General features: G+C 35.8%; 1 protein-coding gene across 3 annotated transcripts in view; it reads left to right on the top strand.

The window, feature by feature from the left end:
* The window catches only part of SCN2A (sodium channel, voltage gated, type II alpha subunit), a 177,433-nt gene extending 166,449 nt beyond the window's left edge, over positions 1–10,984 (top strand). For all 3 annotated transcript variants that reach the window (XM_011990992.1, XM_011990993.1, XM_011990991.1), the window contains exons 26-27: positions 5,415–5,685; positions 7,301–10,984. In XM_011990992.1, the coding sequence (XP_011846382.1) occupies positions 5,415–5,685; positions 7,301–8,496 (1,467 nt within the window). In that variant the 3' untranslated portion in view covers positions 8,497–10,984. The remainder of the gene's footprint in view (positions 1–5,414; positions 5,686–7,300) is intronic.
* Positions 10,985–13,553: the final 2,569 nt, after the last annotated feature.

Below are 13,553 nucleotides of genomic sequence, written 5' to 3'. Positions count from 1 at the left end.
TTAAAGCTATGTTACCTAACCTTTTCACACCCAGAGTTTCTAGAAACTAGTTATTTTTGTGGCTTTGTAACACAGTTTTTTTACCTTAATCATGTGACTAGCTAGTCTAAATAGCTTGAATAAATGTATTTTACATATGTAATATGTTTAAATTATATAAGGCATAACATATTTTATATGTAAACATATAAAATACATAGGAATAAAATTTGCTATACTTAAGTGCCAGTAGTATCATACAAGCTGATGTCATTAAGAAGCTTCTAATAACATAAAAAAGAAAATACATACATACGTACATACATAATGTGAAAATATTAAATGTTCTCAGAGTACAGAGGAGACAGATTAGAATAATTGGTACATCCCAGATTGGCCTCAGTTTTTGTTCAACTCTGCAGATTGAATGGAATCATTAATGAAACAGGCCACAGGTTTTGCTTTTTTCTGGTTAAACAAAAAAAGGCCAACTTCATATTTTCTCCTACTATCCCACCCTTAAATGAGATGATAGCATTCTTTTAAGGGCTTTTTATGGCTCTTCCAGGTGTATATTTGCCAGTGATACTATTCGTTCAGTTTGGCTGCTGCAGGGAGTTGCTGCCAGGAAAATCGCTAAGTTTGTCTATCACTCCTAAAGGACTAGCTCAGATATATAAGTCTCAGAACATCTTCCCCAAGATATACATGGTATAAAACACTTCAGTGTTTCTCAGAAACCTTGACTCTATAAATTTATTGGTGACAATATAAAACAGACCATAATTAAGTGTTCAGTTGGTAAGCCGGCCAATAACTAAAAGAAAATGGATAGCTATATTGGGTCAAACATAAAGGGTGTACAATTTGAGCCTAGTCTTTAGGAAATAATATAATTTGAATGAATAGAGAGAGACGCAGAGAACATTTACTATATGAGAACATGTATACTTCATAGCCATATAGATAAATATATCAGCGGAGAATAGTGATGCATTTGAATTAGTGAGTAGTAAACCTTGGTTTTCCAAGTTAAATGAGTCAAGGTTACCATACAAGTCTGAAGAAATTTGTGCTAATTAAGCAACACAAATGCAATATAGTTAACAGAACAGCCTAGTAATGTGAAAGGAAGATTTTAGAGAGTTTAACCTAGAGACTGGTGTGGAAAAATGTTAGAGGCAAAATAACCCTGGGCCATAGACAGGAAGATAAACACTTATATACAAGAAGATGAGTCCATAATCTGTGTCACACCAACAGAACTGGAACTACTCCAGGAGTGAAGTTAGCCAGTAAGAAGACTCAATTGGGATGAAGCACCTATGAAACACAGGAAAAGAGGGAGGACATGTAGATAACAGAGAATCTAAAACATAAACCTGTTGATGTTTTGTGAGACTGTTGGTTCCACTATCATAAACTGAAGTCATATGAAGGCATTGGGAAAAATAGTGTCAGAGCCTATGAAATGTCCAGACTGAGAAAAGGATTTTAGAATTGTCAGAACAAAATTCAGTTGAGCTCTGAAGCACAGATTCATTTTTGAAAAATAATTAGAATAGAGAATAAAACAAAATTCTCAGAAGACCTTGCATACTTCACCAAGATATAGGAAGAAATAAATCAATGAAGAAATGAGATTGTGTTTACTACCATCAAATGACATGAATTTACCTGGGTAGTGGTAGGGGTACGTGGAAAAAGTTCAACACATTCAGCTAGAATGTTATCAGTGACAATTTGACAACTTAGGAAGTAACTGGTAAAATCCACATATTCTTCATTGACAATATATACTATGTAGTATACCAAGCATTTGAACTTAAATATTGAACAGTTTGGAGTCTAGTTAATGCAACAGATAGTAATCAAATAGTCATGCCAAAAAATGGAAACATCCCAGGAAAAAAGGGATACATTCAGCTGTGAGAACTGATTATAGGGAGGGTACCGATTAATCAAGGAAGTTTAGGGAAGGCTTTGTTAATATAATACACTAGCTGAGGATGGAAAAAGAATAGAAAGCATCAATAGCCAGAGTGGGATGAGAAGAGCCCTGTAGAAGGGGAAGGAATATGTGAAGGTCCTTATGTAGGAGGACTGGTGAGATTGGAGTGCAGAAAGTCAAGGTTCATTTGGGACACATTGAGAATAAAGAGGTTAGGATAAGCCCAAACTTTTCTGGGCCTTGGAGGCCATGTTCAAGAATTGTTTTCATCCTAAGAGCAGTAAGAAACCATTAAAATGGACCCAGTCAGTCTGGGCTTTGTGTTGATCACTCAATCAGCTTCATACAGGCTGTGTAAATACATTGTAGACTTGTTTTGGAGCTATTTCAGAGATGGTAGGTAGCCTGAACCATAGTGATGTGGAGATTAATAAAAGTGGATGGATTTGTGAGCTATCACCAGAGTGAAATTTAAAAGTTTGTCTATTAATTGAATATGGGAACTAAAGAAGGAACCAACAAGAATGACTGGTGTGTTTCTGCTTTGCACAAGTGGATGAATACTGGTGCCATGCAGGAAAGGAAGAAGGGACATGAGTGGTGAGAAAACTGGAGATACTAGTTTGCAGAATTTGGCAACCAAGGCAGAGTAAGAGAGTGAGAGGAAGGAGGAAGGGAAATAAATTATGAATATTTAGAAGAAGTAGCAAAATAAAGGTTTCTTAAGATTGAGAGATTAGGTTCAAAGCAAAGCAAAAGGAATTTTAGAGAGGAAAAGATCGAAGAGAGAGGGAATAATTATGGCATAAAAATGCACAAGATGTGGGACAAGAACATAGTGGTCTAGGGTAGGTTTAGAAAGAAAAAGGGGCTGAGTCCTCTAATGAATTTGGAGTAATATATGAAAAGAACGTGGAAATTAAGATAATATGAAATGCAAAGGGAAATAGAGGAGTTTATTTAAACTGTTTAAATTTAATGTTCTCAAAAAAAAAAGTAAAAATAGAGGGCAAGAGAGTGGAAATTTATGAGAAGTTTGGAATTATCTTTGGAGAAAAAGAAGGACAAACGATTGCTAATTGTTAAATGTGAAGAGCCAAGATGAAGTTAGAGAACATAAATTTTTGGTGAGTAAGATCTTCAGAATTATCCATCTTATTCCAACATATTTGACACCCTAGGATTTAAACGGGAGAACAGAACACAGAGACTTGGGATTGCAGTTGTACATTGAGTGTCTGTCCCATTGGACAACTCTATGAGTAGGGAATCTAAGGAGCTTTTTATTGGTCATGGTGATATTAAAATTAAGAACTAATTTCTGCTTTTAATATATTTTTAACTTACTATACTCTAGGAGGCATCTCTGAGAGAAAAATGGCACTGCTCTGCTTTTGAGGGGCCTCGAAACAAGTGGAAGAGAAAGAAAACTAAAATTGAATAAGAGCAAACCATTTGCAATACAATGCCATACATTTTATGATCAATGAAAAAACTCAGTTTTCTGAGAGCACTAAGTGCTTTACACTCAAAACTGAGTTAGAATTCATGAGACAGAGAAGGGGTGGGGGACATCTGTTTTAGACAGAGTAGTAAACAGATAAACTATGTAAAATGATACAGTAGAACCTTCATAAGCTTCTTAGAGTGGTAGGTAGGAAATATCAGAGGGTGGAAGTAAGGGGAACATACCAGACTTGGAAAGGTAAACTACAGTAAATTTAGAATTAATAAGGAAAGGTTTGAACTAAAACTACACACATTCATTAGGTTGAAAGAGGCCCTGAGAGGAGAGATCCAGCTGCAGTAATAGAAATCTAGTTGAGCAGGCCAAATACGCATTCAGAGGAAAGAGCAAAACAAAACAGAACAAGTAGTGTTTGATGTCCAAAAATCGCCATTGGAAGTAATGGAAGCCTCCCTATAGAAAGAAGGCAGAACACTAGGATGTAGAATCCAGGCCACTAAAAGTGTCAGGATCTGGGAAAGCAAGCCATTAAGTGTATATGTAGCAGAGCATTAGTCATTCTAGTTGCAAAGGTAAAGTAAGGCAGCCCAACAGGGGTAAGTCAAGACCAGATCCCTAGATTACCTGAGAAACAAAGCAGATACATGCAAAACGGAACAATGCAGAAACCAATGATCAGAACTGTTTTACAGTTTGGGGACTTAATTCCATAAGCAAGACATAAGGCAGTTAGTACTTGGAAATAAGGTCCAAATAGACTAGGGCAAAGGTTGAATATTTTCATTGTGACTTTTAAAAAGACAATTTTATTCTTACGGAAGAGTTACCCATAATGCATACTCTAATGAATATAGACACAGTGTCCTCTTAATTTAACATCTTATGCAACCATAGATCAGTTCTCACAACTAAGTAATTAACTTTGGTATAATACCATTAAATAAAATACAGAACTTAGTCAGATTTCACTATTTTTTTCCACTGAAGCTTTTTCTCTTGAATAATAATTTTTAAGGCATCTCAGCTGAACTTTAAGATGAAATTGAAGATACTGTAGCTTTAGTGGGAGAACATAAAGTCAGAAACCAGATGAAAAATTTAAAAAGAGAGAAGAAAACTTAGAGAAGTATTTATTTATCAGTTATTTAAAGTAAAATTAATACCCTCCCAACACATGGCATGAAAAATTTTATTATATGACAAATATTTACTAACTGTCCGTCATAACATGATAGTGTTCTGTGCACTGAGAACATAATAGGTGAGTTTATAAAACCTGGTATCATTGTTAGTATAAATAAAACAAATACATTTGAATAGAGCTGAATATACAATATACAAAATTTTCTTCCAAGTATACAACAAAAATAAAATACACTACTTCCTTTAATAGAATAGAACATTGTAAAATGTTCCATTGCAATTGATCCTCACATAAGTACTATACAGTAGCATCAAGAGATAAGATTTGAGACCGGGCATGGTGGCTCATGCCTGTAATTCCAGCACTTTGGGAGATCGAGGTGGGCAGATCACGAGGTCAGGAGTTTGAGACCAGCCTGACCAACATGGTGAAATCCCATCGCTACTAAAATTACAAAAAGTAGCTGGGCGTGGTGGGGTGTACCTGTAATCCCAGCTACTCAGGAGGCTGAGGCAGGAGTATCGCTCGAACCCAGGAGGCAGAGGTTGCAGTGAGCCTAGATATACGCCACTGCATTCCAGCCTGTGTGACAGAGCCAGACTCCATCTCAAAAAAAAAAAAAAAAAAAAAAGAGAGAGAAAATTTGAGTTCTAACCTGGAGCTTCCCTATATACACTACTTACCTAAGGCAAGTTACCTCAACTCTCCAATCACTGGTTTTGCAAGGAATTTTTTTTTTTCTAAAATGTTGTGAGAATTAAAGGTGTGTTTTTATAAAAGCAACAATTTTATGTTGCTTTCTTAAAATCAGAAGAATTGAATTCAATTTTTTAAAAGTTTCTAATGGAACTTTTACGTATTATTTGTTCCAGAACAAATTCCAAGGAATGGTCTTTGATTTTGTAACCAAACAAGTCTTTGATATCAGCATCATGATCCTCATCTGCCTTAACATGGTCACCATGATGGTGGAAACCGATGACCAGAGTCAAGAAATGACAAACATTCTGTACTGGATTAATCTGGTGTTTATTGTTCTGTTCACTGGAGAATGTGTGCTGAAACTGATCTCTCTTCGTTACTACTATTTCACTATTGGATGGAATATTTTTGATTTTGTGGTGGTCATTCTCTCCATTGTAGGTAAGAAGAGGTGCTTTTATTCAATTAAGAAATATAGTAGTAAAAATGTGTGTTTTAAAACTTTAGAGGTGTTTTTCACTAATATTTGTCATTCATCCCAAACTCCCAAATAAAAATCTAATAGTCCATTTCTTTAGTTTGCCATTTCTCTAATTGCATGCCATACTTGAAATGATGAGTGGAATAAAATGAATTTGTATTTTCAGCTTTCAATTATTCTCATTTAATATTTTCATATATTCTCATTCATTCTCATCTCGGAAGACAATAAGTGCAACTTTGGCAGAATACTCTTGTACCTGGTCATACTCCTGTGGTATTGATAGTTACTACTTTGAATAAACAATCATTCCACACACATATATACATAAATCATTTGCAGTGGTCACATAATTGATAAATATGACCTCTCAAATAATTGGAATATTGTGTATGTGCAGTTATATATATAATTACACATATATAAGTTTCATGTTATCTTTGGGTGCAGTTTTCTGTAGTTTGCAGTATTTCTTTTTGGAAGCAGATATTTTGTTTGAAAATCCAAAACAGATTTGTTAACATCAATGATACATTAATGTTAGAATACATACATATATTAAGTGCTAGGAGTGCAAAAGGCTTATTGGAAAAATATATATATATAGTGTTTATGTATAAGATACTAAATGAGGTACTGGAAGTAAATATAAGAAGATTTAAGAGACTGTTCTCCCTATATGGGGAAAGAGAACATTCACATGGAGGGGAAAATCATATAGCACTCTTTAAACTACTTTCTTTAGTAGAATAGAACATTGTAACAATGTTCCATTGCATCTGATTCTCACATAAGTGCTATGAGGTAGCATGAGGAGGTAAGATTTGACATCTGCCCTGGAGCTTCCCTATTTACACACCTGCTCAATGACCTAAGAGAAGTCACCTCAGCTCTCCAATTCCTGGTTTTGCAAGGAATTTTTCTGTAAAATGTTGTTGTGAGGATTAAATCAGATTATGTATATATATACATGCACTTAGCACTGTGCCCAGCATGAAGAAAAGACTCAGTAAATGGTCAGTGTGACCACAAGAAAAAGTTGATATTATCACCATTTACTGATGCATAAAATCAAGTGCCAGGATTCAGTCCCAAGTGTATCTGTCTCCAAAGTCTATGTTTTCTTCTGTACATCACACTGCCTACTCCCAAATAAAACAGGATCACAGCCATCTCTGAAAGTTAAGAACTCTCATATTCCTGATCCAAAATCATATGTCTTTAGTTCTTATGCAAATACTAGAACTAGTATTTTGGACATATAAATTAATTTCTGTACTTGGCCGTTGTATGCTTCATGATGTCTTTAGACCTTCCAGGATTGAGTCATTTTTTTGATAGATGCTTTCCTTGAACTAGGAAAAATGACCCTTGTTATCTTCACTTAAAAGATGTCAATGTTATAACACAAAACATACCAGTTTCATTTTGCTGAAGAAATATTGCAGATTATTTGCATATATACATGTACCTAACTGTCCTGTTCACATTTTGTAAAACTAACGTAATTATGTAAACTTTCATTTGCTACTATTAAGTATAACATTATTTTTGTTATTTGTTGATTTTCTACAGGAATGTTTCTGGCTGAACTGATAGAAAAGTATTTTGTGTCCCCTACCCTGTTCCGAGTGATCCGTCTTGCCAGAATTGGCCGAATCCTACGTCTGATCAAAGGAGCAAAGGGGATCCGCACGCTGCTCTTTGCTTTGATGATGTCCCTTCCTGCATTATTTAACATTGGCCTCCTGCTCTTCCTGGTCATGTTCATCTACGCCATCTTTGGGATGTCCAACTTTGCCTATGTTAAGAGGGAAGTTGGGATCGATGACATGTTCAACTTTGAGACCTTTGGCAACAGCATGATCTGCCTGTTTCAAATTACAACCTCTGCTGGTTGGGATGGATTGCTAGCGCCTATTCTTAATAGTGGACCTCCAGACTGTGACCCTGAAAAAGATCACCCTGGAAGCTCAGTTAAGGGAGATTGTGGGAACCCATCTGTTGGGATTTTCTTTTTTGTCAGTTACATCATCATATCCTTCCTGGTTGTGGTGAACATGTACATCGCGGTCATCCTGGAGAACTTCAGTGTTGCTACTGAAGAAAGTGCAGAGCCCCTGAGTGAGGATGACTTTGAGATGTTCTATGAGGTTTGGGAGAAGTTTGATCCCGATGCGACCCAGTTTATAGAGTTTGCCAAGCTCTCTGATTTTGCAGATGCCCTGGATCCTCCTCTTCTCATAGCAAAACCCAACAAAGTCCAGCTCATTGCCATGGATCTGCCCATGGTCAGCGGTGACCGGATCCACTGCCTCGACATCTTATTTGCTTTTACAAAGCGTGTTTTGGGTGAGAGTGGAGAGATGGATGCCCTTCGAATACAGATGGAAGAGCGATTCATGGCATCAAACCCCTCCAAAGTCTCTTATGAGCCCATTACCACCACGTTGAAACGCAAACAAGAGGAGGTGTCTGCTATTATTATCCAGAGGGCTTATAGACGCTACCTCTTGAAGCAAAAAGTTAAAAAGGTATCAAGTATATACAAGAAAGACAAAGGCAAAGAATGTGACGGAACACCTATCAAAGAAGATACTCTCATTGATAAACTGAATGAGAATTCAACTCCAGAGAAAACCGATATGACGCCTTCCACCACATCTCCACCCTCGTATGACAGTGTGACCAAACCGGAAAAAGAAAAATTTGAAAAAGACAAATCAGAAAAGGAAGACAAAGGGAAAGATATCAGGGAAAGTAAAAAGTAAAAAGAAACCAAGAATATTCCATTTTGTGATCAATTGTTTACAGCCCGTGATGGTGATGTGTTTGTGTCTACAGGACTCCCACAGGAGGTCTATGCCAAACTGACTGTTTTTACAAATGTATACTTAAGGTCAGTGCCTATAACAAGACAGAGACCTCTGGTCAGCAAACTGGAACTCAGTAAACTGGAGAAGTAGTATCGACAGGAGGTTTCTATTTTCACAACCAGCTGACACTGCTGAAGAGCAGAGGCGTAATGGCTACTCAGACGATAGGAACCAATTTAAAGGGGGGAGGGAAGTTAAATTTTTATGTAAATTCAACATGTGACACTTGATAATAGTAATTGTCACCACTGTTTATGTTTTAACTGCCACACCTGCCATATTTTTACAAAACGTGTGCTGTGAATTTATCACTTTTCTTTTTAATTCACAGGTTGTTTACTATTATATGTGACTATTTTTGTAAATGGGTTTGTGTTTGGGGAGAGGGATTAAAGGGAGGGAATTCTACATTTCTCTATTGTATTGTATAACTGGATATATTTTAAATGGAGGCATGCTGCAATTCTCATTCACACATGAAAAAAAATCACATCACAAAAGGAAAGACTTTACTTCTTGTTTCAGGATGTTTTTAGATTTTTGAGGTGCTTAAATAGCTATTCGTATTTTTAAGGTGTCTCATCCAGAAAAAATTTAATGTGCCTGTAAATGTTCCATAGAATCACAAGCATTAAAGAGTTGCTTTATTTTTACATAATCCATTAAATGTACATGTATATATGTATATATGTATATGTGCGTGTATATACATATATATGTATACACACACACACACACACACAGAGATGTACACATACCATTACATTGTCATTCACAGTCCCGGCAGCATGACTATCACATTTTTGATAAGTGTCCTTTGGCATAAAATAAAAATATCCTATCAGTCCTTTCTAAGAAACCTGAATTGACCAAAAAACATCCCCACCACCACTTTATAAAGTTGATTCTGCTTTATCCTGCAGTATTGTTTAGCCATCTTCTGCTCTTGGTAAGGTTGACATAGTATATGTCAATTTAAAAAATAAAAGTCTGCTTTGTAAATAGTAATTTTACCCAGTGGTGCATGTTTGAGCAAACGAAAATGATGATTTAAGCACACTACTTATTGCATCAAATATGTACCACAGTAAGTATAGTTTGCAAGCTTTCAACAGGTAATATGATGTAATTGGTTCCATTATAGTTTGAAGCTGTCACTGCTGCATGTTTATCTTGCCTATGCTGCTGTATCTTATTCCTTCCACTGTTCAGAAGTCTAATATGGGAAGCCATATGTCAGTGGTAAAGTGAAGCAAATTGTTCTACCAAGACCTCATTCTTCATGTCATTAAGCAATAGGTTGCAGCAAACAAGGAAGAGCTTCTTGCTTTTTATTCTTCCAACCTTAATTGAACACTCTATGATGAAAAGCCCGACTGTACAAACACGTTGCAAGCTGCTTAAATCTGTTTAAAATATATGGTTAGAGTTTTCTAAGGAAATATAAATACTGTAAAAAGTTCATTTTATTTTATTTTTCAGCCTTTTGTACATAAAATGAGAAATTAAAAGTATCTTCAGGTGGATGTCACAGTCACTATTGTTAGTTTCTGTTCCTAGCACTTTTAAATTGAAGCACTTCACAAAATAAGAAGCAAGGACTAGGATGCAGTGTAGGTTTCTGCTTTTTTATTAGTACTGTAAACTTGCACACGTTTCAATGTGAAACAAATCTCAAACTGAGTTCAATGTTTATTTGCTTTCAATAGTAATGCCTTATCATTGAAAGAGGCTTAAAGAAAAAAATCAGCTGATATTCTTGGCATTGCTTGAATCCAATGTTTCCACCTAGTCTTTTTATTCAGTAATCATCAGTCTTTTCCAATGTTTGTTGACACAGATAGATCTTATTGACCCATATGGCACTAGAACTGTATCAGATATAATATGGGATCCCAGCTTTTTTTCCCCCCCACAAAACCAGGTAGTGAAGTTATATTACCAGTTACAGCAAAATACTTTGTGTTTCACAAGCAACAATAAATGTAGATTCTCTATACTAAAGCTATTGACTTGTAGTGTGTTGGTGAAATGCATGCAGGAAAATGCTGTTACCATAAAGAACGGTAAACCACATTACAATCAAGCCAAAAGAATAAAGGTTTCGCTTTTGTTTTTGTATTTAATTGTTGTCTTTGTTTCTATCTTTGAAATGCCATTTAAAGGTAAATTTCTATCATGTAAAAATAATCTATCTGAAAAACAAATGTAAAGAACACACGTTAATTATGATAATTCATCTTTCAATTTTTTCATGGAATGGAAGTTAATTAAGAAGAGTGTATTGGATAACTACTTTAATATTGGCCAAAAACCTAGATGTGGCATTAGATAGAGTAGTGGAAAGTTACAAAAATTAATAAAAAATTGACTAACACTTTAAGTTGTGCATCTTTTCTCCTTCCTGTCCACCTATTGTTCTTTTTTTCACTTTTCCATTTCATTTTCTTCCTTATGTATTCTTGATCTACTTTTCTTTATATCCTTCTATCCTTTCCTTGGGTTTTCAGTATTTTTGATTTAGGATATTCTCCTTGTTTCTTTTCTATTCACCAAATGTCTTGTTTATTACAGTCTACAGACCACTTAGACTTAGATCCCTAAAATTTGCTGTCACTCTGTAAAGTGCACATAGTATCTGCGTATTTATTTTTACAATTTTCTTTACAAAAATTCTAAGAAGGCTTAGACTGCAACTTTTCATAATATATAAACAAAATTCCCAAATGGCACAGATTTGACTTTCTCGTTTAATTATGAACAGTTTGGGAAACGTTTCTCGATTCTGAATGCATATTAGAATTACCCGAGAAACAAACAAACAAACAAACAAACAACAACAACAAAAAAAAGCCAGTGCATGGGCCACGACCAGACCAATTGAACTCATATCTCTGGGTGAGACTTAAGCATTTAATTTTTTGAAGGCTCATCGCTGATGCTGATTCATACTAAGGACTAAGAACTAGCAAATTCGGGTCTCCTTTGCCCAAAAGGAAAAACATATTATCCGGAAAGTGCAAACTGTCCTTCATTACATAACTTATCATGTACAAAATAAAGTTCCTAAGAGGATAGGTTTTGGAGTATTTATCTTACAGATTGAGGGATTGACATTGATCTAATTATAATAGAGGTTCTTCTTTGGGGCTGTAGTTGGTATAAAGGGAATTCTATTAGAATAGTTTAGGGAGACTGTTTTCAGGTACCACATGCACACACAGACACCCCATATGGCACCTTAACTATCCCTAGTGTATACTGGGTGGAATGAATATGGGATGGTCTAGGAAACAGTAAACATTTATAAAATAGCTCCCTCCAGTGAATGCTACCTGCCTTGTTGCATGAGAACCTTTAATCTTGACCAATAGAAGGCAGCTTACGGTGGCCAGTCATAAAGCATACATTCAGTTTGTCATTAACAACTCACAGATCTAGACAGGAAAGATTCTCCTTCTCATCTTCTCTATTCTTGGGGCATCTCACACAATCCCTTGTTTTCCTGAACTCTGTGTAATACAGACCTATTTACAAAGAAAAGGGAGGAGACAAAAGAGGTGAGGGGAAGTAAAGAAAGAGGAGAAAGGAGGAGAGGGAATGATAGAGGAAAGTAGGAGAAAGGAGGGGAGTGTAAGAAATGGGATGTTTCATAAGTTATAATTCTGAAAAAAGTCTGGTGTGGATACCTGCAGCAATGGTGAGAGAAGGAGGAAGAAATGTTGCTTAGCTGTCAATATGTTAGATCTAAAATATAAACATATTTCTTCTCTTATTTATTTTTTATTTTTTTGAGATAAGGACTTGCTCTGTCATCCAGGCTGGAGAACAGTGGTGTGATCATGGCTCACTGCAGCCTTAACCTTCTGGACTCAAGTGATCTTCCCATGTCAGCCTCCCGAGTGTCTGGGACTACAGGCATGTGCCCCCACACCCAACTCATTTTTTTAAAATTTTTTGTAGAGACAGGGTTTCCCCATGTTTCCTGCTTGGTCTCAAATTTCTAGACTCAAGCAATCCTGCTGCAGCTTTCCAAAGTGCTGAAATTACAGGCATGAGCCATTGCACCTGCTCCTCTCATTTTTTTTAAAGAAAAGGTACCTGTGAAAAAAGTGAAGAGGACATTATACAAGTAAATGTTACAATGATTCCATGGGTCAAGGAATAATGTTATTTTCTTTCACCTAAACTAAATATATATTCGAGCGTCTACCATATATCAGCTTTGCAATAGCAGCTAAGAGATCAAAGAGGACTATAACTATCCAAAGAAAGACTATAACCAGAGGTGAAGAACCTGGAAAGCCATGCTAGAGTTTGGAATTGATTATGTGGCCAAAAGGAGTGATTACTCCTGAGCAGTAGAAGGAGCAGTGAAATATGATACATGTGTACCTGCTGAATCTGGTAGTAAAAAGGCTTGGTAGTAATAAGGCTACGCTGCTCATTTTTTGCTAGTATTTTACAGCGATCTCATTTTCCCAGTTCTTTAAATGGGTTCTTATCTCTTGGTATAGTAGATAGATTTTATTAAGTAAAAGAATAAAACTAGATTTTTAAGTCATCCAATGTGACACTTCCTGCTAATAGCCTATTGTAATCAACTTACATTTTTTATATTTACAGATATATCTAATTTTATTCCTATCACTTTATTTCACACTTTCTACTTTTTGAGGATTTTCCTTTTTTTCTCCTCTTCCTTCTGGTCCTCTTTTGCTTTGTGTTTTCTATTTTTCTTTCCCCCGTCTCTGGTGGAAAGTTACACATCATCTCCTTCCATCCATCCCTCCCTCCTTTCCTTCCTTTCTTCTTTTTTCTCTTTTATAAGTGATTACTCTTAAACTTTAACATGCATAATTAAGGTGAACTGTAATCAATATTTGCACCCTGATCTGAAAAAATGAATTTTCCTAGACTGACGACATATAATTGCTCTCCTCTAACATGTT

The sequence above is a fragment of the Mandrillus leucophaeus genome, unplaced genomic scaffold (assembly GCF_000951045.1).
Source record: "Mandrillus leucophaeus isolate KB7577 unplaced genomic scaffold, Mleu.le_1.0 Scaffold389, whole genome shotgun sequence".
In the NCBI taxonomy this organism is placed as follows: Eukaryota; Metazoa; Chordata; class Mammalia; order Primates; family Cercopithecidae; genus Mandrillus; species Mandrillus leucophaeus.
Note: the sequence above shows the minus strand (reverse complement) of the source record. Positions and strands in the feature narration are given on the sequence as shown.